The sequence below is a fragment of the Eubalaena glacialis genome, chromosome 13 (genome assembly GCF_028564815.1).
Source record: "Eubalaena glacialis isolate mEubGla1 chromosome 13, mEubGla1.1.hap2.+ XY, whole genome shotgun sequence".
Classification (NCBI taxonomy): Eukaryota; Metazoa; Chordata; class Mammalia; order Artiodactyla; family Balaenidae; genus Eubalaena; species Eubalaena glacialis.
This window is the reverse complement of record NC_083728.1, coordinates 71,528,308-71,551,212: the sequence shown is the minus strand read 5'-3', so window position 1 is coordinate 71,551,212 and position 22,905 is coordinate 71,528,308. Positions and strand designations below refer to the sequence as shown.

The 22,905-nt window shown below is 52.6% G+C and overlaps 1 protein-coding gene across 1 annotated transcript; it reads left to right on the top strand.

Annotated features, from left to right (window-relative positions):
* The first annotated feature begins 714 nt into the window (after window positions 1-714).
* GPRC5B (G protein-coupled receptor class C group 5 member B) lies at window positions 715-21,553 on the top strand. Its single transcript, XM_061208289.1, has 4 exons — window positions 715-878; window positions 10,207-11,220; window positions 18,503-18,612; window positions 19,980-21,553. The coding sequence occupies exons 2-4, from the start codon at window positions 10,215-10,217 to the stop codon at window positions 20,022-20,024; spliced, it is 1,161 nt and encodes a 386-aa protein (XP_061064272.1). The 5' UTR covers window positions 715-878; window positions 10,207-10,214; the 3' UTR covers window positions 20,025-21,553.
* Window positions 21,554-22,905: the final 1,352 nt, after the last annotated feature.

Sequence of the window (22,905 nt, the reverse complement as noted above, 5' to 3'; positions counted from 1 at the left end):
AGCGGGTCCCGCGGCTGCCCCGTGGGCGCGCATGCAGTCTGTGTCCTGAGCGTCTGCGGAGCGCCAAGCCGGTGGCCCCGGGCCTCCGAAGGTGTGAGCGGGAAGGTCGTGGACGTGTGTGTATGTGGATGATGTGTGGGGCGACGGTGATGGGATACAACGTGTGGAGCCACGTGAAGATTGCACCGTGTGGACCTGTATGTTTGGAGTGGCCAAGGATGCGGGTGTTGGGCTCAGGGTGCGTAAAGGGACAAGGACACTTGGGGGGGGAGGGTAATTGGAGTGTACCCAGGCGGGAAGGGGCTGCCTAGTTGATATTGGGGCGTTGGTGATTTTGGAACGCTCGCGGCGGAATCCTCTCTGCGCCCTGGATCGGGTGCTGGTATATTGTGGGGAAGTTAATGTTTAGGAACCCACGGTTTAGAAAGCCCCTCCATGTGTGTGTTTCTGAAAGTGGATCAACCTGGGGATGTGTCCGGCGCGTCTGGACTGCTTATGGACGCACTGTGGATGTGCGGGTGGTATTCGCTAACTGGGGACACTGGAGAGGGCTCGTCTCAGCGCCGCAGGCCAGGAGCAAGGAGATCGCGCGGGGCTGCTTTCGGAACACTCAGCCTAGCCTGGGCCGGGGCGGGGCGGGGCTTGGACGCTCCGGGGGCGGGGCCTCCCGGGGGCGGGCCGGCCGGAGGGGCGGGGCCGCGGCGGCTGCAGCAGCGCGGGCCGGGCCAGGGGGCGCCTCGCTCGGCAGCGGCTCGCGAGTGCGATGCAGTGAGGCAGGACGGGCGGGCGCGCTGGGCTGGGGACACGGCTGCGCTGCAGAGATGTGACTCGGGCCGAGGGCCAGCAGGAGCATCGGCGCTGCGGGGCCGCGGGGGTCGGTGAGTGCGAGCCGCACCGGTGGGGTGGAGGGCGCTGCGGCGACCCCAGAAACTTTTCCCGCCGTGGACTTGGGAGGGTTGGGGTGGGGTCTGCTTCTTGTGCTTTTCTGAGGCCCCCCAAGGGGTTATTCTGCTGGGGGAGGTGGGGGATCAGGGTGGGGGGAACCACAGTGTGGCGGGAGACGAGCCGCAGAGGGCGGGGCGGGGGGCGGGGAGGGTTGGGACCTTTATGGGGGGAGGGGATGTACCCGGACCAGGTGGAGATCCGAGTCTCTGGGGAGGATCTGGGGGCGACCACAGGCAAAGGGCAGCTGGGACTGTAAGGGAGTCCAGGCGTGCCCGAGTGACTCCTGTGAGGGCAGCCGCGGGCAGGGCTGCGTGGCAAGCTCGTGGGGCCCGAGCACAGACAGGGCAGACGGAGCCGGGGGCACAGGGGCCGAGCTGGGGGGTGAGCTACCGCACCTGCCATAGGGGCTGGGGGCCGAGCTCGCAGCCGGCCGTGGCTGCGCACTGCGGGAAAGGAGGGGACACCGCGGGCGAGAAGAGCTGAGCTCTGGGGCTGGGGGAAGAAATGAGGGGCGAATGCATACAATGGCGGGATGTTAGCGTTGCTGTTGCGGCCAAGCTAGAGGTGAGGATCAGCCCTGTGCTGCGTCCCCCCCCTCCTTGGGGGACACGGGCTTCCAGCGCCAAGCACCCCGGGATCCCTACCGCCTGCACCCGCCTCGGCCTGGGGGAGCTGGCTAACCAGCCAGGGAGGGGGCGTACCGAGCTTACCACCGAGGACGGCTCCAGCGCAGCCCGCGGGTTTCTTACCCGGCTCTGTCACTCCCAGGCCTAGCCAACACCCCCCCACACGCTCACACCCACCCAACTTGTCCCCAGTTCGCTAAGGGGCGGCTCCTTGGAGCGCGGACAAAGGCCCCTGGAGTGTGGCGGGCAGCCGCGTCCCCGCCTGGGGCCCCGGGCCACGCGCCACATTGGCTGCCCAACTGCGCCAGCATGGGGTGGGGGGCACCTGAGCAGAGCCCCGGAGGAACTGGGAAATCCTCGCAAAGACAAGAGAAGTGGGGGAGGGACTTGGCACAAAAGCTTTAGAACTTCAGCCGAGGAAACTTGATTCAGAAGTTTCCCCACGGGCGGGGGCTTTCTGGAGGATTTCAGACCTTGAGTTAAAACTGCATGCAAATAGGATGTAAATAGAATGCAAATGGTCGGTTGGGAGCCCTTCACTGGGCCAGTTTTGTACCTAGACTGCGGAGTGAACAGTTTCCTATCTGTTCCCTGCTCTGTCTGAAAAGGGGTCAGCTGAGTTGGGGAGGGAAAAGATGGAAGTGGGAAGGAGTCGCCATTTGGGGCCCAGGCAGCAAGAAAAGCAGTTTTGTTAGAAAGAGAAGCTCAAAATCTTTATTGGTTAATGTGTTATTTCAGTAAATATGCCAGCTACAGAAGTGGCAGATAAGCCCCTGCTCTCAGGGCACTGGGGAGGTGGGTGAACACTAAATAAGTAAATAAATGGTAAGTAGAGAGAACTTCTGATTGGGATAAGGGCTGCCAGGAAAAGAAAGCAGAGTGCTGTAAAATAAAGTGACAAGAATATGTACACATAATGGAAGACTGTTCTGGGGAGTGACATGTTAGTGGAGCCCCGCAATGGGGGAGGGGGCACTGACAGAGCAGGGGGAAGACTGAACCAGGCAGAGGGCACCGCAAGTGCAAAGGCTTGGAGGTGGGAATGAGCGTAGAGAAACTGAACAAAGGCCATTGTGGCTGGAGCTCATAGGCAGATGTGGAGAGCGGGGTTGGAAAGGGGATGGCAGGGACCAGCCAGACCACGATCTTGTGGGCCATGGAAAGGAGTTTAGGTTTTATTCTCCTTGGACTGGTGAACCCTTGCAGGATTTGGAGTGGAAAGCCACGCGATCTGATTTTTAAACGCTCCCCTGACCTCTACAAGGAGACGAAAAGCAGCTTCCCTTTCATTCTGCCTCTGGGGGTGGCAAGGCGCCGGGAGCCTCTGAAGGGGACCTGTGAGGACTGCTTCGAGCCTGGCTGGCCCTGTAAGCCTACGCCAGGGGTGGGTCAGGTTTTGAAAACCCATTTCCCACTTTTAGGCAGTTTTTGTCCACCCTAAGTGGCCCCCACCCAGAGCCCAACGCCCCATAAGCACTTCCATGCAGAGCTTCCTGGGGGTTCTGAGTTAGTCACATTTTCTTCTCGGAATTACAGCCTTAGAGGAACCATCCACCCTGGAACGGGCAGCCAAGGATGCAATTTGCATTTAAATGATTGCTTTTATTTACAGGGTTGGAGCTGCTTTGCATATTCATGGATCACGGAGCCTGTGTTCTGGCAACCCTGTTTACTAACCTGTGAGGGTTATTAAATCCAAGGCCCCCAGATAGGCTGGTGGTCTGGGCGGCCTTGGGAACTGAAGATTATGAGATGGTGTAACTTGCAAAAGATATCAAAGGGTTAGATTGCAGGTCTGGGAAATAGTTTAATGTCAGGAAACCTTGTAACAGTTTAATCCCTCTGGAGCAGGAAATGCACCAGCGGCTATAATGGGAGTGGGCAGGGACAGAGTGTGATGCTGGGGTGTGCGGGGGGGACTGTCTCTGCAGCCTTATCCTGGCCCTCTGTCCAACAGAGGGAGTCCAACCAGGGGCGCAGTGGCCTTGAGGTCAGTAGCTGGGAGAAGTGGGTTCTAGTCCCAGCTCGGCCCATCAATTCCAGAAAGCCTCTGGCCAAGTTGCATTACCTCTTTGTATTCCCAACAGGACAATGGGAATCGTAATTGTAATAAGCCGGGACCCAGTGCTCCCTGTCTGCGGTGCTGAGTACTTTCTAAGTACGTTTCATATCAGCCTTGTGAAAGTGGCACTATTATTATCCTTGTTTTACAGAAGAAGAGACTGAAGGTCAGAGAGGTTAAGTGAGTAATGCCCAATGTCACACAGTTCTGTCTGACTTTCCTCCAACTGAGGTCTTCCACTCTTGAGGAGACTGACGGGAGTGTAAATCCTGTGCCAGGTATTCATCGGGTACTGAACTGTTAGACATGCCCAGGGCTAGGAAAGCCCCTCCAGATCTGTTTAGTTTTTCTTTCCCTTCCATACTCCAGCGCCTCCCCCCTTCTTTAGAGAAGGTGGGTTTAAGATGCCTCCGCTGGTAGCTCCCGAGGTGAAGCAGGTCAGAATGGTGCGTTCCAGAGCAGTTTTGTACATCTTGTGTCTGCTTTCATATTGGTGGATGGCAACGTGGGGATGCTAGTTCCCAGGAGAATGGCTGGTGTCCGGTTTCTGGGTGTCTGGCTCTGACTCCTCAACAGGGACGCCCAGTTTCAGGGCACGCAGGCTGGCCTCAGGTCCTCCAGCACCAGTTCCCCTCTGGAAAACCACCTTCACAGCAAGGCTCCCATTTAGAGCACCTGCTGTGGGGATCAGGAGAGTTTGGGAGTTTCCAAGGTAGACCACCCCCAAAGGCTTCTCCCCTTCACACCACCTCAGGGACCTCTTTGCTTGGTGTGTGACTGGGGAGGCTGGAAACCAGTGGTGGACAAACACCTGGGTGAGCCCCTGTTTCAGCCCCATCTCCATGGCAACCACCCCTCCTGGAAAAGCAAAGTCAGAAAAGTTCATAACCTCAGAGCATTCGCCAATCTTTTATTTAACAGATACTTTATATAAGTGCTTACCCCATGTTACCTATTATCCTCAACTCTAATTATTAATTATTTTAATCCTCACAAGAACCCTGCAAGATGGGTATTATCACCCCCATTTTGCAGATGAAGAAACTGAGACAAGTAAGGTTAAGTCAGCTGCCCATGGTCACAGGGTTCTAGCAAGTGCCAGGGGCAGAACTTGAAACCGGAAGTTTATGCTGCTTGGCGAGGATTGAGCCTGGGAGAACCAGCCCTGCTTGTGGCCTTCAGGCAGGCAGCGCTGTCCTCGCACAAGGAATCTTGCCTGAATTCTTTCCAGCCTCTGCAGGCCCCAGCTTGCGAGAAACATGCGGCTCCAACACCTGCCGGTAGCTTCTGGCCCCTCTGCGGGGAGAGAGAGAGTGTGTGTGCGCCGGCCTGCATGTGCAATGCAGTGTTTTTAAGAGCATCTGAATGAGTCACATTTCTGGGAGCCTGGCTGGCAGCAAAGTAATTAGTATGTGAGCCGAGTCTTGCACATTCATCACTTTATTCATTACTCCTTTTGAGGAGCTGCATGCCTACATCCCACGGGTTTGTTGCCATGTATTCATCCCTTCCCAATCAGCCCTGCCTTGCGGCTGACTCCAAACCTCTAATCTGGTTTTGTGCGGTTTGGGGTTCCTGGAGAGCTGCTCTGTTCTCAGCAGCGGGGTGGCTGAGGGGACAGGATGGGGCTTACCTGACAGTGGGTGAGATGGAGCGTGAGTGGGCACTGCCCCCTGGGCCTGGGGCAGGGATAGTGAGGCGGAAGGTGCTGGGCCATCGTCCAGGCTCCCCCACTGCATATGTTCGTGCTTCTCAAACCTCGGTGCACCCAAGCACCTGAGCACACCTGGAGCTTATCGTAGGGCTGTGGAAACACAGGTGGCCAGGCCCACTCCTGAGAGTCTGCATTTCTAACAAGTTCCCGGGCGATGCTGCCGCTGTTGCCAGTCTGAAGATCAGACTTTGACTTAAGCCTCTCAGGCCCTCAGTCCCCTCCTCTATAAAATGACAATGAGAGCATCTTCCTGCCAGGTGACATGAGGGTTGGAGACCACGTTTAATCAGTTGATTGATTTAGCAACTGGGCCGTGAGCCCTGCCCATGTGCCAGGCACTGGGGAATCGGTGCAGAACAAGACAGCCAAGAGCCTGGGTGTGTGGGATCAGACCAAAAGAGTAATAAAATAAAATATTTGAAAATTGTGGCACATGCTATGAAGATAAAGATCAGGAGTATTGGTGTAGAGCCTAAAGAGGCAGAGGGAACCTAATTTAGATAGACTGGCCAGCAAAGGTCTCACCGGGTGACATTTCCAGAGCCCTGGTCTGTAGTAAGAGCCCAGTAACAATAGTACAATTGTCTGTCTCCTGGCTCCACCGCTTTCTAGCTATGTGACCTTGGACAAGCCAACTGGCTTCTCTGTTTTATTTCCTGTGAAATGGAGATAGTAATAGCACTTGCCTCATGGTGTCATTGTCCAGATGATAAGGTATTAATATATGTGAAGTGCATAGAAGAGGGCCTGGAGCATGGTAAGCATTATGAGAGTTAACAGTCATTGTCGCGGTCACTATGGCAGTAACAGAAAACTGCAGGGCAGAATCCCCCAGAAATCCTAGATGAGCTGGACTCAGCTTCATTCTGTGAGGTGGTGTGCAGCCTTCCTCCTGTTCATCCTGGACATTGTTCTGTAGAACAATGGCTGTCACCTCATGGGCAGCTTTAGCAATGATAATGACCTACTTGGGACAGCTGGACCCTATCGAAGCCTCTGGCTGCCTAGATGTTGCGTAGGGAGGGCTTCCTGGAAGAAGAGGGCCACATCATGTGGGATGTATAATAGAACTTCTTTGTTAGCAAGTAACATAAACCCGCCTCAAACCAGCTTAATCCAAAAAAGGGAAGTTAATTGGCTGCTGGAACTGCAAAGACCAGGGTATCTGGCTTCAGGCATAACTGACTCCAGCCTCTCTGTGTATTAGGACTCTGGTCCATCACATGGCTGTTTCCTGTGGGTCAGCTTTACTCTCAGACAGGTTCTGTCCCTGTGATGGTAAATATGTCCTCTCCAGCCCCAGGTGTACATCCTTTTAGCTTATTAACCCCGATAACAAGAGAAAAGCTCTTTCCAGTTAATTCTAGCAAAAATCCTAAGACTGACTCTCATGGGTCTGGTTGGGGCCAGGTGCCTGTTCATGAACCAGTCAGTGTGGCCAAAGGGTGGGATAAATGCTCTGATTGGCCAGGCTGGGTCAGGTGCTCGCAGCTGGGGTTCGAGGCGGCTCTCCAAAGGAAAATCAGGAGCTCTCTTCAGAAGTGAGAGAAATGGGCGCAGGACAACAAAAACAACAGCTGTCCCAGAAGGAGAGGGTTCCAACCTTAGGAATGAAAGCAGAAAGCAAGAGTGTATGTATTTCCCATGTCAGAAAGGAGTGGGAGCTAGAGACCTGGACCACAGCCATAAGAACCTGCACAATTTCAGAAGCTTGGTCACCATCTTGATATTTTCTTCATCCACATTGGTTTCCTGTTGTGGTTGGAAGCACAATCAGGAAGGGGGACGAGCTGGTGGAACCGAGTCCCAATTTGTAGGCAGCCCTGGAGAGAGGAGATTCCCCCAAGAGAATGAGTGGAGGCAGCTAAAGAAGGCCAAGTTCTTGCGAGGAAAGGATCCGGAGTGCAGGCCTGAGGCTGAGAGTCCTGGCTGGTTTCCTGGCTTCACCCTCACCAACTCTGTTCTCCAGTGTATAAACCAGGCTTTCTCATCCTCAGCACTGTTGACATGTGGGGCCGGATCATTCTTTGTGTTGAGAGCCATCTCAGGCATTGTAGGATGCTTAGCAACTTCCCTGGACTCTACCCACCAGATGCCAATTGCACCCCGCCCTCCCCAGTTGTGACAACCAAAAATGTCCCTGGACATGCCTCAGTGTCCCTTGGGATCACAATTGCCCCTGGTTGAGAACCACTGGCCTGCAGGTGGGTGGGAGAGTTGGGGAGAGGGTTGGTGGTCAAGACTCCAGAAGCACATTCCTACTCGTCCTCTCCCAGCCACCCTGAAGGTGAGACTGGCTGATGTGTGACCTAGAGAGGCTGCATGGGGTGCGTCTTGTTGTCACTTGCTGAGAAGCCTCCTAATCACATTTGCCATTGATGAGAAGTCTAGGGGAAATCCACTGCACTGTGTCGGGGGCCTGATGGCATTTTGTTCCAGCATATCCGGTTCTTAAATTTTGATTCCCAGTGTGCTCTTGTGAGATGCAGCTCTGGCTAGGACAGTATTTTTCCAAAGGTGGTACGTTGGGATATGCCATTGGGTATGCAACATGAGTTCCATCAACAAGTATTTCAATGTGTTGAGTTTTCTTTTGAGTCAATTTCAAGGACTTGGTGAGTCAGTTAAGTAAATAACTTACAGGGGGTTTGTAGACAAGGTGTAAATAGCTGAGGTGGCACTCCAGTGACTGAAGTAGCAGAGCCCCGAATAGTGGCAGGACCATGGGCCTGATTGCCAGTGTCTGGGGTGCTTGTTTCAGGAGCATCTCTTGCCAGACGCCCTCCGTTCCCAGTCTGCCTTCTTTCATCTATAGGCAAAGGAGCTGGTCCACATAGCACCAGGCTCCTTCTCATTCTGCAGCATCAATAATTTATCCCATTTGATGGCCTTGCGGCCAAGGCAGGATCAGAGCTGCTCACCGTATCCCATCAAGGAGCAGAGAGAGAGGTGGTCGATACCGCATTTACTTAAGAAAGCCCCAGGGATGTGCTGAGCTGCCCGGGAGGTGGCTGGTTACCGCCTCACTGTGGGTGGAGCTAAGGCCGTAAGTCTGGCTTAAGACGCCTGGAAACACATCCCTGCAGAGCTGTGCAGGCATGGCTTTCCCAAGGCCAGGCTCCCTCCAAAAGCAAGGAGCTGGGGGCTTCCCTGGTGGCGCAGTGGTTGAGAGTCTGCCTGCTAATTCAGGGGACACGGGTTCGAGCCCTGGTCTGGGAGGATCCCATATGCCGCGGAGCGGCTAGGCCCGTGAGCCACAATTGCTGAGCCTGCGCATCTGGAGCCTGTGCTCCGCAACAAGAGAGGCCGCGATGATGAGAGGCCCGCGCACCGCGATGAAGAGTGGCCCCCGCTTGCCGCAACTAGAGAGGGCCCTGGCACAGAAACGAAGACCCAACATAGCAATCAATCAATCAATCAATCAATCAATCTTTTTAAAAAAAAAAAAAAGCAAGGAGCTGGTGGCAGTGGGTAGAGGAGAGTCCTGGTGAGAAGTCTCGTTCACTCAGTATTTAGGAAGCACCTAGTACGCTTTTATGCTAGTACTTGACCAGCGGTGCTCATCCTGGTGATTTCCCCCCCAGGGGACACTGGCAGTGTCTAAAAACTTGGGAGGTTGTCACAATTGGGGGAGGGGGTGTGCTTCAGTCACCTAGTGGGTAGAAGTCAGTGATGCTACACATACATCCTGCAATGCACAGGACAACCCCCAAAACAAGGAAGAATCAGGTCCGAGGCTGAGAAACCCTGGTTTATGCTGATGAACAAGACAGACAGTGTCCCTGTCATCCTGTAGCTAGTGGTGAAGAAAGGCAGGAAGGGAGGAGAGGAGGAAGGGACAGGAGAAACAAAGTAAACAGGCAAAAAGATGACAGATATGATTAGAGCTAAGAAATAGATGAGAGGCGCTGGGGGAGGGGATGGGGGTGTGACCTTGGCCAAGGTCTGAGTGGGTGACATTAGAGCTGAGACCAGTGTGGGGAGGAGCAGCTTTCCATAAAAGCAGGGTGCGGAGGCTGGTCTAAGCAGAGGGAGCAGGAGGGGAAGATGAGACGGGTTAATAAGCCCACCTCCCGGCTGCTGTGTGGACTCCATGAGGCATGGACGCATCCCCGGCGGAGGTGGGATGTCCCGCAGGCATCCCCGGCGGAGGTGGGATGTCCCGCAGGCATCCCCAGAGGAGGTGGGCTGGCTGGAGTTAGAGGATGGATTCTCAGCAGATATTTGTGGGAGGGGTGGGATGTTCGAGGGGAGAGGAGGGAAAGGGTGGAACCCAGGAAGACCGTTCACACTACATGTGAAACGCTGGGAAGCTTCTAAGAGGGGATGGATGCGTCTAGGAGCTGAGTGGTGTGACCTTGGGCAGGTGTCCCAACCTCCTCAAGACTGTTGCGTCACCGGTGTGAGGACTGGATGTGTCGAGTGCCTGGCCCAGGGTGAGTCATCGGTAAATGTCTGCTGTTAGCGCTGAGAGACTGAAACGGGTACGGCGTGCCCCTCTCCCAGCAAGCGCTCGGCCCATGACCATCTCTTCAAGTCCCATTTTATTCCCTGATGTTTGAAGAGGTCAGACATGGCCTCAAATTCAAAGAATATGAAAGAGTATTCAGAGAAAGTGAGTCCCCCTCCCATCCTCTCCTCCAGCCACTAGCACTGACGGTTCACGGCTGTTCACTGAGCCCGGACTAGGGGGCAGATGGGGGCCGAAATCCCCGCCCCTTCTCCAGGCTGTGCTGCCTGGAGAAGGGGGCTGGCGGGTTCGAAGTGAGGTGGGTCTTCTTAAAGAAGTCAGGAGAGTGGGAGTCTTACAATGAATTGGTCTTTTCCCCCCAACTCTTCTGGAACGTTCACGGTGTCAGAGAGAAAGATGAGAACCCACCAGGTGCTGGCTTTCCTCCTGCTCTTCGTGATTGCCTCCGGGGCCTCTGAGAACACCAGCACGTCCCGGGGCTGCGGGCTGGACCTTCTCCCTCAGTACGTGTCCCTGTGCGACCTGGACACCATCTGGGGCATCGTGGTGGAGGCGGTGGCGGGGGCGGGCGCCCTGATCACACTGCTCCTGACGCTCGTCCTCCTGGTGCGCCTGCCGTTCATCAAGGACAAGGAGAAGAAGGACCCCGTGGGCCTCCACTTCCTCTTCCTCCTGGGCACCCTGGGCCTCTTTGGCCTGACGTTCGCCTTCATCATCCGGGAGGATGAGACCATCTGCTCCGTCCGCCGGTTCCTCTGGGGCGTCCTCTTCGCGCTCTGCTTCTCCTGTCTGCTGAGCCAGGCGTGGCGCGTGCGGAGGCTGGTGCGCCACGGCAAGAGCCCGTCGGGCTGGCAGCTGGTGGGCGTGGCCCTGTGCCTGATGCTCGTGCAGGTCATCATCGCCATCGAGTGGCTGGTGCTGACCGTGCTGCGTGACGAGAAGCCGGCCTGTGCCTACGAGCCGATGGACTTCGCGATGGCCCTCATCTACGACATGGTACTGCTCGTGGCCACCCTGGGGCTGGCCCTCTTCACGCTGTGTGGCAAGTTCAAGAAGTGGAAGCAGAACGGGGTCTGCATCCTGGTCACGGCCTTCCTCTCCGTGCTCATCTGGGTGGCCTGGATGACCATGTACCTCTTCGGCAATGCGGAGCTGCGGCAGGGAGACGCCTGGGGAGACCCCACCTTGGCCATCACGCTGGTGGCCAGTGGCTGGGTCTTCGTCATCTTCCATGCCATCCCGGAGATCCACTGCACCATCCTGCCCGCCCCGCAGGAGAACACACCCAACTACTTCGACACGTCGCAGCCGAGGATGCGGGAGACGGCGTTTGAGGAGGACGTGCAGCTGCCGCGGACCTACATGGAAAACAAGGCTTTCTCGATGGACGAACACAATGCAGGTAAAGTGGGCACCGCCCCGCTGGGTTAGGCTGTTCTTCGCAAAAGTGCGCTCTCCTTTTTCTCCACTGGGGGTCGGTGGTCCTGGGGACGGTCCTGGCAGATCAGAGCCTACAGACATTGACCGCGGTGCTGAAACTGGCCCAGAGATGCATTCTTATTTAGCACTGTCAACCAATGTAATGTAAAAAGCCAGGTTTCTGGCCTTTTTTGCAAAGTTGGATCTGGCAGTGCTGGGCTGCCATTCCCACCTGGCAGCAATCGTGTGAAGCTGGCTGGAAAGGCTCTGTCTCTTACCCTTCGCTGAGTTGTGGTGGCCCTTTAGGTGGGGATCCACTTTCTCTTCACCACATTCCCTGTCCCGGCCACTATAACATATCAACATTAAGTCCCTGGCTCCCTGGAAGTGTTTAAGTTTGCAGCCCATGTGCTAGATGGATGCAGGGGATGGTGAGGGGCAATGCTCCAGCCCCCTCCCCTCCCTCTGTCTCCAGGAGTGTATGAATTTGGGCCCTGGAGTCAGACGTCTGGGTTGGGATCCTGCCTCTGCCACTTCCTAGATGTAAGGCTTTGTGCACCCCATAGACCTGTTGAGAGAGGTAACATACTGAGGGGCTCCCACGGCACCTGGCTTGTTGGATGTGCATCTTGGTTGGGTTCCCCTGAAAGCACAGCCTGCGATGTTGTAGGTGGTTTACTTAGGAGGTGGCCCCCGCCAGGGAGAATGAGACTGGGACGGCAGAAACGCCAGAACAAGAGCATCAAAGAGCTGGTTACCGCCATGGGCAGCTGGGGCTCATCCCAGCCAGGCACATGTGTAGAACGAGCCTCAGAATCGATCCTCGGAGGACAGGAGGCTGCGGCATCTGTCCAGCAACTCCTATCTCCCACTGTCATGGATGTCTCCCAGGGCTCCCGTAAATGGGCTGAACAAGTTCCATTAGCCCGCATGGCAGAAAAGAGATTTGGTGGGCACTTCGAGTGGAGGTGGTCTGAGCACCCAGGCTGTCTGCCACCGCTGCGGCGGGGTTCCCAAGAGGGAAGAGCCGAGAGGAGGTGGCCCAGGCCCCAGGCGCCCCTGCTGTAGATGCTGGAGAAGTGTCTCTAACAATTGTTGCTTAAAGCAAGTCGGCTGAGCTCCCAGCACTTGAGATTAATTAAACTTGCTTTTTCTCAGTTACCTAAAAATTTATCAGGACCTACAGTAATAATAGCAGCAGTACCAGCAGCAGCAGTAATAATTAATTACCTAGTATAATCTTTTATTGAACACTACCTACATGCCAGGCACTATTCTAACTTCTTAACCTGCGTTATCTCATTAGTTCACACCTCCACCTGATGAGGTAGGGTATGTTATTATCCCCATCTTACAGATGAATAAATGGAGGCTGTAAGAGGTTCAGTCTTGCCTGATGACAAACAGCTAGGAGGTGGCCCATTCCAGATGGTCGTGGTCCCCTTTTCTGTGATGCTCACCCAGGTGCCTGGGCAGTGCCCACTGTCTGGTCATACTACGAAGTCAGCCTTGTTGGGTTGAGTGCCGAGGCCCAGAGCACAGCCACCCACCCCTGCAGGCAGGGGGAAGCACATCAAGCTACCAGGTCCTCCAAGCCCACCCTCAGCCCTCCTCCCCACCAGGATGTGCCCAGCTGCTTCTGAACCCCTGCTCCTGGCCAGACCCACTGGAGAGAATGACAGACCTTCCCCCACTCCTGCAACCCCACCATGGGTAGAGTCAAACGTCCTGGTGTGGCCTTTATCAGAGCTGCTCCCTTCTTACTGGAAAGCCCCAAGCCTGCAAGCCTCTGTTTGTCAATAGATTTGGCAGGGATGAGCCACAGCTCTGGTGGGGCTGGCTCCATGGATTGCCAGAAGATGAGGGTCAGAATGGGGGTCATCACTCACTGGGAGGCCAGAGGGCCCCTCAGGGCATGTGATGAGCAGAGGCCAGGCTCCTGGCCAGTTCCTGGGGTCCTGGCAGAGCCACCTCTTCCTTGGCTTCTCCTGGAATAGGATCCTCTGTATCTGAGACCCATGGACTCCCCTTGGACCTCAAAGGTAACAGGAACTCCTGAAATGGATGTAAATTTTTATACATTCAACTGGGAATTAGTCTATTGCTTTGTCAGATTCTCAAAGCCATTCATAATCCCCAGAAAGTTAAGAACCAGTGTTGTTGAACCTGATAATCTAGTTTACTTGCAGTGAAAGGGGGGGGTGCTAGAACTACACAAGTAGTAGGGGCTTCAAAAGTAAGGATGGCTAACCTCTACTGGGTGCTTACCATGGACCAGGTACCATTCTGAGCATTTTAGCGGCTAATCTCATTTAATCCCTACAATAACCCAGTGAGGTCCATTTTACAGACAGCAAACTGAGGCACGGAGAGGCTGAACAACTTGCCCAAGAGGCAGAACCAGGGTTTGAACCCAGGCGGCCTGACTCCAGAGCCCACACACTGACCACTCTGCCAGAATTTCTCTTCTCTTCTTAAAGCACTTTAGTGTCCCTCATCTCACAGATGTGTCAGGACACTCTGAGAAGACAGGGATTATAAGTCCCATTTTACAGAGCAGGAAACTGAGTCCAGGAGTGTCAGGCAACTTGTTCAGGCTCACAGCAGAGCTCACAGCAGAGCAGGGAGAGAGAAGGTTGGTTTTCTGAATCCCATGCGTCCTTTCTTGTGAAAATGCATCCAGTACGTCATATCCATGTAAGATCCAGAGATCTAAGGGATTTGGGACCCACGTCAGTACCAGCAGTACCAGTGCTGGCACAGGGCGTGATGGGGTCTCCAGAGGTGGCCCACAGGCCCATCTGTTTCAAACGCTATGTTCCAAAGCCAAGGAGGTTGTCCCTCCTTCCCCTCTTTCTTTTCCAAAACAAAAATAGCTTTATTATTCCTTTCTGATGACAAAAGATCAACAATAATCAGGTAGGAGTTCAGCAAGTGAAAATAATAAAAATTGCTCAGAATCCCATTGCCCAAAGGCAACTACTGCTGACTGTTTGCTCTCATCTTGCCAGACATCTCTTGATGAGCGCGCGCACACACACACACACACACACACACACACACACACACCCCAATCCCGTAGAGCAGTTCTTAACCTGTCTGCACGTTAGAATCTCTTGGGCAGCTTTAAACAAATTACCAGTGCCTGCCCCTCATTCTGATTGAGTAAGTTGGTTTGGGCTTAGGTATTTTAAGCCCTCCAAGTGCTTCTAAGATGTAACCAGGTTGAAACCACTGGTCTAAGTGGTTTTCTGCTATGTGCTTGCTTAAATCAACAGTATATCATGGAGGGAGGCCTTTCCAGGTCAGTGACAGCAGAGCTACAGTATCCTTTTCACAAGGCAGAGATTTCTAGGAGGTACCATAATTTATTTTTCTGATCTTAGCTGGTGAATATTCTGCTTGTTTCTGGCTTTCTGTATAAGTAATGGTGCAATGAACGTTCTTATCCATTCATGTTTGTGCCCTTGATCAATTAACTCCTACACATGCATCAAAAGAGTCTGCACCTTTCAATCTTGATATATACTGCCAGATGCCACCCCACAGAAAGGTGGACTAATTTAGTCTCCCCTGAATAATTATATGAGAGCCCCATTTCCCCACCTCTTCACCAACCTTGGATGTTGTCAGACTTTTTTTAACAGCCCAATTTTGCATCCTCCCAAATGTGTGTCCGCCAAAATTCACATGGGCACGAGGCAAAGCCAATTCCCTTGGAAGGCTCACAGGGAGAGACTAAATTGTCATCCTGGCTAGGACTGTCTTTGTTCTAGAAACACTACTTTGCTGGCTGGGGAATGCCTGGGCACCCTCCCTTGCCATGATGAGAACAGCTGTTCTCATCTTTGGTCTGACCTCAGCCAGCTTGTATTTTAGGGAACCAGGCCCCACAAGGGGTCTTACCCGGGAGCTGCAATTGGCCCTGTTTCTCCTGTATTTTATCTAGCCAGCCCTTCAGGCTCTGTACCCTTGAGAGTCCATCCCTGAAGTCGAGATGGGAAGGGCATTCCCCAGGCTGGCCTGTGGCTCAGCCACTGCTCCCTTATTTCCTTCCCCCAGTGAGACCCCAGATATGTAGGACTTCACCAGCCTGCTGTTTCTTAATGAGTATCAACAAGGCATGAGGGGGGCTTCCTTGGTGGCGCAGTGGTTAAGAATCCGCCTGCCAACGGGTTCGAGCCCTGGTCCGGGAAGATCCCACATGCGGTGGAGTAACTAAGCCCGTGCGCCACAACTACTGAAGCCCACGCGCCTAGAGCCTGTGCTCCACAACAAGAGAAGCCACCGCAATGAGAAACCCGCGCACCGCAACTAGAGAAAGCCCGCGTGCAGCAACAAAGACCCAACTCAGCCAAAAATAAATAAATAAGTTAATTAATTAATTAATTAGAAAACAAGGCATGAGGTATGTGATAGAAGATGAAAATACACTGAAGGATATAGCACTTCAGATCACATTTTGGAAAGCGTTAACAAGGTACATTAAATGTTCACCTTTCAAAGGATCAAGAAAGAAAAGGGTTCTTTCTTCTGTTAGGGGATTTGGGCTCTCTGATCTCATTAGGCCAAGGGCTATTTAAACTCTGCCCCTTCGCTTCCCAGTGGAAGGCCCTGTGTCAGCTTTGGGGGCAGGGCAAATCTCGCCTCACTTGCAGAGTCTAAACAGGAGAAGACTGGCATTTAGCTTATGATCTTAGATTCCTGTTGGGACCTCCTTATGGATGAGCCCTACTTGCCTTTCAGAGCTGACCCAAGTCAGAGTGGAGTGTTAGTTGGGATTCTTGAAGTTGCAAGTAATAAAAAATCTGATCTGAAGCAATTTAAGCAAAACAACACAAAACAACAATGAGCTAAGGTACTGGGGGTCAGGCTTCAGAAATGGATAGATCCAGGAAGCTCAAGTGATGACAAGATTTGGTCTCTCTCCATCTCTTGGCTCTGTTAGAATCCTGGCAGTGCACGGCTCTAGGCTTACACAGAGTCCCAGCAGAAAAGAGGAACATTTCCCAGGATGCTTGAGTAAAAATCCCAGAATTAGCTCTGACTGGACCTGATTGGCCAGGCCCCAATCACATGCCCACCTCAAGGCCAGGGGAGGAGACAGTTGTAGCCAATACTCAGGACCTAGAAGGTGGGAGGGATGTTTACCAGAGGAGAACAGCAGATAACCACTACACAGAGGAATCCTTGGGCCAAGGCATCCCACAGATGGCCTGTAGAGTCTAGCCTTTGTTTTTTGAAGAGAATGGTTTAGAGCCAGATTCCCCCACCATAGCCGGCAGGCTCTCTGCATTATGAGGAAAGCTGTGCTGTTTGGTGCTCCCTCTCTTCAAGGAGGCCTCGGCTACGAATTGGGACTAGGGAGAGTCCATGCACTCTGTCCCCTCGTATGCTTCTCTGCTTCCCAGGAAGGTCATCTTCTTGTCAGCCTGTGCATGGGAGCTGTTGAAGGCTTGGAGATGCTAAAGCAAAGAGTCTGTTTTGGAACATGCATTCCCCACCCTGCCTTGGTTCAGTCTGGGCTGAGCTGCCCCTAATGCAGGGGTCCCCAACCCCCAGGCCTCAGACGGGTAGTGGTCCTTAGCGGTCCGTGGCCTATTAGGAACAGCGGGAGGTGAGTGGCAGGGGAGCGAGCGAAGCTTCATCTGCCTCTGCCCATCGCTCCCCATCTCTCCCCATCTCTCCCCATCGCTCCCCATCGCTCCCCATCGCTCCCCATCGCTCCCCAATGCTCGAATTACCATCTGAACCATCCCCCCACCTCCAGCCCCACTCCAGCCCCCACCCTGCCCCCGGTCCGTGGAAAAATTGTCTTCCATGAAAGCGGTCCCTAGTGCCAAAAGGTTGGGGACCGCTGCCCTAATGTCGCTTAAATTCAGATTGCTTCTAAGAAACTAAATGTGGTAGTTAAAAACAAAGTATTTGGAGCCAGAATAGTGTGATGGTCAAGAACACAGATTCTCTCTGCTTGGGTTCAAATGCTGGTTCTTACCAGCTGTGTGACCTTAGGCAAGTTACCTAATCCCTCTGTGCCCCATGTAAAATGGCATCTCACAGTTGAGAAAGACTTTTGTTTTGTTTTGATTTTTTTATAGTGCTTCTTGTTTCTCTGTTATTTCTTAATGGACTATTTTTTAGAGCAGTTTTAGGTACAGAAAATTTGAACAGGAAGTACAGGGAATTCCCACCTGCCCCCTCCCCTGGTTTTCCCTATTATTAACAACTTGCATTAGTGTTACATTTGTCGCAGTGGAGGAATCAATATTGATACATTATTATTAACTAAAGTCCATAATTAACATTTTAGAGGTCACTCTTTGTACAGTTCTATGGGTTTGGACAAATGCATGATGTCATGTCTCCACCATTATAGTACCACCCAGAATAGTTCCAATGCCCTAAAAATTCCCTGTGCTCCCCCCAAACCTTTGGCAATCACTAATCTTTTCACTGTCTCTATAGTTTAGCCTTTTCCAGAATATTATAGTTGGAATCATACAGTGTGAGTTTTTACAGCCTGGCTGCTTTCACTTAGTAATATACATTTCACGGTTCCTCCAGGTCTTTTTGTGTCATCTGATTTTTCTTCACCAAAAAAAGGAAATTTAGATGTCTAAAAGTACACTGCAAATAAGAAACACCATTTACTCTCCTTTCAGAGGTAGAAAGTGATGACATATTTTGCTATCTTTGCTTCAGATCTCCCTTTTTTTCCTGTCTAGAAATGACCCCACTCATGTGTCTGGGGCCCCTCTGTCCTCCTCCCTATCACTTTCCCCTGAAGACGTCTGATCTCTACCATGTACTTGTGGTCCAGGTTCTCAGGGTTGCCCACCTCTGTGTGTATCCAGAAACTGTGTTGGACAGTGTGGTGTTGAACTTGTCAGGGATGGCACTCAGTAGTGAGGAGGTCTTTTGTCAGAAGAGACCTTCTGAGGGATGCAGGCGCTCCCGCATCACCCATGGCCCGCGGGGGCAGGGGAGGGCCGGGAGAGGCTCCACCCGGGGTCCCCTCCCTGAGAGCCGCCTGCGCCCTGGATTCTGCAAACTCCCCAACCCCACTGAGTCGGGTCAGGCTCCAAGAGAGCCAGAGAACAAAGCGCCTTTGTGACTTTTGTTTTGAATCTGGCTTGTGACAAAGGCGAGGGGTGGGGGTGGGGGGTGTGCCTGGAGCGTGGTGTTGATGCAGGAGAAGAAAACAAAATTCAAAACTGTGTCTTTTTTTTTTTTTTTTTGGTGTTGCCTTTCCCGCCCTCCCTCAGCTCTCCGAACAGGATTTCGCAATGGCAGCTTGGGAAACAGACCCAGCGCTCCGTTCAGAAGTAACGTGTATCAGCCAACGGAGATGGCGGTTGTGCTCAACGGGGGGACTGTAAGTATCATGAGGTGATGCTTTGGCAGGAAGCCTAGGAGCGGTCGGTGCTGGGGGGCAGCTTTGATGGGGACACACCGCTCTGTGGAGGCGGCTTACAGGGCTGCAAAGCCAGCGGCTCACGTCGACACCCCTTACGGCTAGGATGCATGCAGTGCTTCCATGTTTCTTCTTTCCTCTCGACCCCCTTTCTCCATGCACGGAACATCCACCTGTACTTAGCTGACCGTCTGTAGATTCGTTTGAAAGAGTCCCTGTTTCTTGGGGCTCTTGCACCCAGTGAATTCTCTGGTTTTCATTATACAGAAGGTGCCCCCGTCCATGCTCTCCTTCAGAAGTGACTTTTAGGAAAAGCCCAGAGTTATGAAACCCTGGCAGATTTTGCTGGCATCCAACCTAGTTGAGCCCTCCGTCCCCTGCTCCCCGCCTCCACACCATGCCCCAGCTGGGTACTGGGTTCCCCCAACCCCACTTCTTAAAAAATTTCTGAAGAAACTGAAGTGATTATCATTTCTCTCCCGCGAACACAAAAACAGGTTTACTATCTGATGCCAAACAGACCTTCAGCAGAATTGTCACCATTTACATTTTGCCTCCGTGGACTTATATCATTTTCTTTCAATAGCAATCTAAAAGCTCACTCTCATTCCCACATTTAATTTCCAAACATAGCTACATGCTTCTTTCAGAAACAACACATGAGCCAGTTTACACGTGTAAATTGGATTTCCATTCTTTATATCATGTGCCAATTCCATAACTCACCCTGAACTTTTTTTGTTTTCAATGTGAGTCAGGGATGGTCTTTGATCTCTAGAGGGAACTTTGGTTTTCCTGGCCTTCAGACGGTATGCGATGCATCAGTTTGCATTGGTGTGGAATGGGTTCAAAGCAAGCAGGCTCACGGATTGCGTTTGTGAAGACCCCCAGCCATCCACTGGCCTGTTCATTGTTGGGCACCAAGAGAAGCCTAAGTTTCAAGCATTTGGCCTGTGTTTTAATAAATTTAGTTAGAAAACAGCCCCATCAGTCATTCTTATCATTCTGATAAACCCTCTGATCAGTCATTCTTAAGCCCCCCTGGTCCGGTCAAGGCCAGTGTGCATAAAAACACCCTGGATTTAGAAAGTGAGGTGGGGTTCTGGGTAAAGAAACATATTTGTTCAGGTTCATGATTATAGAAAAGGGCAGATGGCCTTCCCAAAAATGGAGCATCGTACATCACACATAGTGGTTGCTGCTTTTCCTGGGAATTATTCAGCCCAGAAAAGACAAGGTAACTTATCAATGGTACATTGTTAACAAACTGGTTTCTGACATTGATGTTGCAAAGCACGGAGTTCTTAGTGTGTTATTCCTGTTTCCAGATCCCAACTGCTCCGCCAAGTTACACTGGAAGACACCTCTGGTGAAAGACTTTAAGTTCCAGAGAATAAGAATCTCTCTTACCGATTTTATTCCCTGGCCGTGTCTTTCTTGAGGGAGAAATCAGTAACAGTAGCTGAACAAGGCCGCCTCGCAGCCAGGAGATTTGGAAATCCTAGACAAGGGGATTTTGTGTAAATGTGAACACTGCTGAACTGAAAAAGCTAACACCGACTGCCCTCCCCTCCCCTGCCCCTCACACACACACACACACACACACACACACACACACACACACCTAATACCAAACCAACCTCAAACCCTGCAAACTAAAGCAAAGCTAATTGCAAATAGGATTAGGCTCATTCGAACATGTGGCTGGGAAGACTGCTTCATCCTCTGGGTGTAGAACAGAACCAAGTTCACAGCCAGTGGGCCAGGCTGATGTTGGTTGAACATGGAGATCCCACACCATTGCCCCTCCCCAGCAAGTGCTGGACCTCAGGCAGCCTCTTGGAGATGACCATTTCACTGAGGAGGAGGATGAATTGTGGCTTTCCCACAGGCCTGCCTCTTGGTTTTCACATTTCAGGGGGGTCAGGAGCAGTTAAGGAGATTGTGAGTGTGATTCCGAGGCGAGGCCCAACCGAATCATGGGGAGAGCTTTAAAAGCAGTGGTGGAGGGAGCCTGCCACGTGCCAAAGAAGAAAAGGCTGTCTGGGAGTTGAAGGGACCATCACACTTAGAAAGTGGCAGCCAGCCACTGTTCCTTCTCTGGGCCTCTTGCTCTGCCGTTGATGGCAGGAAGCAAGCATGCCTCCTTCTGCGGGGCAGTTTCTGGCTGGGGCAGCCATCTCTCCCCTGATCACCTCTCCCTCTTCCCTCCTCATGAGTCTTCCTCCAGCCCTTCCCCAGTTCTATCCCCATGTCCATTTCAAAAGCTCAAACGGGGCCACCAGCTCAAAGTGCACTAGCTTGGCCAGGAGGCCAATGCCACAGCAGATTTTCCATGATGCTGTCACCTGGCAGGGGTGCCTCAGGGTGGAGAGGTAACGCCTGCTGCCTAGCAAGCAGTGAGTTCTTGGGTCTTCTATGCGGATGTAGTGAAAGGTCCAGGGTGGGGTGGAGCACGTGAGGGTTTCTTGCTGCTTTGGGGAGGGTATGGGGGACATTTTTGTCTTGGTTTTCTGCAAGTTCCATGAAAATGGTTCTCTTCAAAGCCCATTGTTTCTGTCATGGTTTCCGTCTGTCCTCAGCAAGTCATTCCTTTATTTGGCATTTCGAACATCTCGGCCATTAAAAGCCCCATGTTCTCTGCACTGTTTGGCCAGTATAATCGCTAGCAATGATTCAAAGCAAAGAGTTTTAACCTGACGGCATGGAATGTATAAATGAGGGTAGGTCCTTTTGCATATACTCTAATCACTGTATTGCTTTTTTCTATAAAACCAACCCATAAGCCTTTAACCTTTAAAGAAAATGAAAAAGGTTAGTGTTTGGGGGGGGAAACTGACCTCTTCATAAGCCGGTATGTCTGAGCTGAGTATGTTTTAATAAACCTTCTGATTTTTCTCGAGGCCCTAGTCTGCTGTGTCCCATCCTCGCCCTCCCCCGCCCACATCCTTGCAGAGCACCGGGGTAGCGAGGCCAATCTGGCCACCCCTGTGTAGCCCTCCTTCAGATTAGCGCATTTCCGTGTGTTGCCAGCATGGGGAAGAGGGAGTGTGGCACCAGAATGCCGCCCCTACCTGACCTTCGGGAAGCGCCCGCCCGCCCCACCCCCGGAGCACGTGCCTGCTTCTAGGGAGAGAATCCCATCCCAGCCCTCTGTGCCAGGAGGGCCACTGGGTGGGCTGGAACTTGGAGTATGGGGACGGGGGGTGGAGGGAGAGAAGCTAGGACCCGGGGTGGAGGCGGATGCATGCAGACCCAGAATTCTGAAAATCACAGAGATCTCCGAACACCTCGGTCCCATCTGGTGAAAAACGGCCGTGTTCCACGTTCTCGTGCCGGGAAACGGTCGCTCACCCACACTCCCTGGACTCCTTCAGAGCTCTCTGATCCCATCAGCGACTCAGGCTGCAAGAGCCCCCCTTGCAGAGGGGAGAGCAAACACGGTCACGTCCTCTTTAAGTTCTTGGCGGTCCAGGCGTGTCAGGTGGCGCAGCATAGATGGCTACAAGCGGAAAGGAACGTTTCACCACCGTAGAAATGGAACCGGCTTTGAGCCACAGGAAACCTCACTTAATGAGACCTTTTTCTTTTCTTTTCTTTTTAAATCTCTGGTAGTTTTTGCACTTCTGGGTTTTATTTTATTTTGGCTTTGAGGTCAAGAGTGGGCTGAATGCTCTCCCAGTGAGGGTGGAGACGAGGAGTGAGGGGAGAGGGCAGAGAACTGTTCTTCTTCCAATGACTTCACCTGAAGGGTGCGAAGAGACATCTTTGCCAAGAGACTGTGGCAGCCAGCTGCCCCCATGGAGTGAAGTTTAAATACAAAATTAAATGGCACCTCTGTTTAAGGTCTGCTTATGTAAACAAGACATTGGGGGAGGATGACCTGGAAGGAGAGCCTGTGTGATCAAGCACCTAATTGTAAGCGCAAATCTTTCCAGGTCCAGTTATCAAACTCACCTTGGGACTATAAGAGCCACTCTTTCCCCTCTAATAGAAAACGGTCATTCTGTGCTGGATTCCTCCCCTGGAGATGGAGTGGAGGGAGGGAGGCAATCGGCCCCAAGAATTGACAAACTGGGAAGTTCTGTGTGTCTCAAGGGTTGCAGATTTGGTTGTTGAAAGCTGGGGAGTCACTGTTTTAGCACAGATTCTGTCAGGGCCCACAGAACGTGGGCAAAGTGGGAGTGGTCTTCCTGGCTAGGCAAGGCTGAGTTGAACCCCGAACCGAAAGGGAGCATTGTGGCTTTTATAATC

Coding starts and splice junctions, on each gene's coding strand:
- GPRC5B (XM_061208289.1), top strand. CDS start 10,215: ATGAGAACCCACCAGGTGCTGGCTTTCCTCCTGCTCTTCGTGATTGCC. Junction 11,221..18,502: donor GATGGACGAACACAATGCAG/GTAAAGTGGGCA, acceptor GCCCTCCCTCAG/CTCTCCGAACAGGATTTCGC. Junction 18,613..19,979: donor TTGTGCTCAACGGGGGGACT/GTAAGTATCATG, acceptor TCCTGTTTCCAG/ATCCCAACTGCTCCGCCAAG.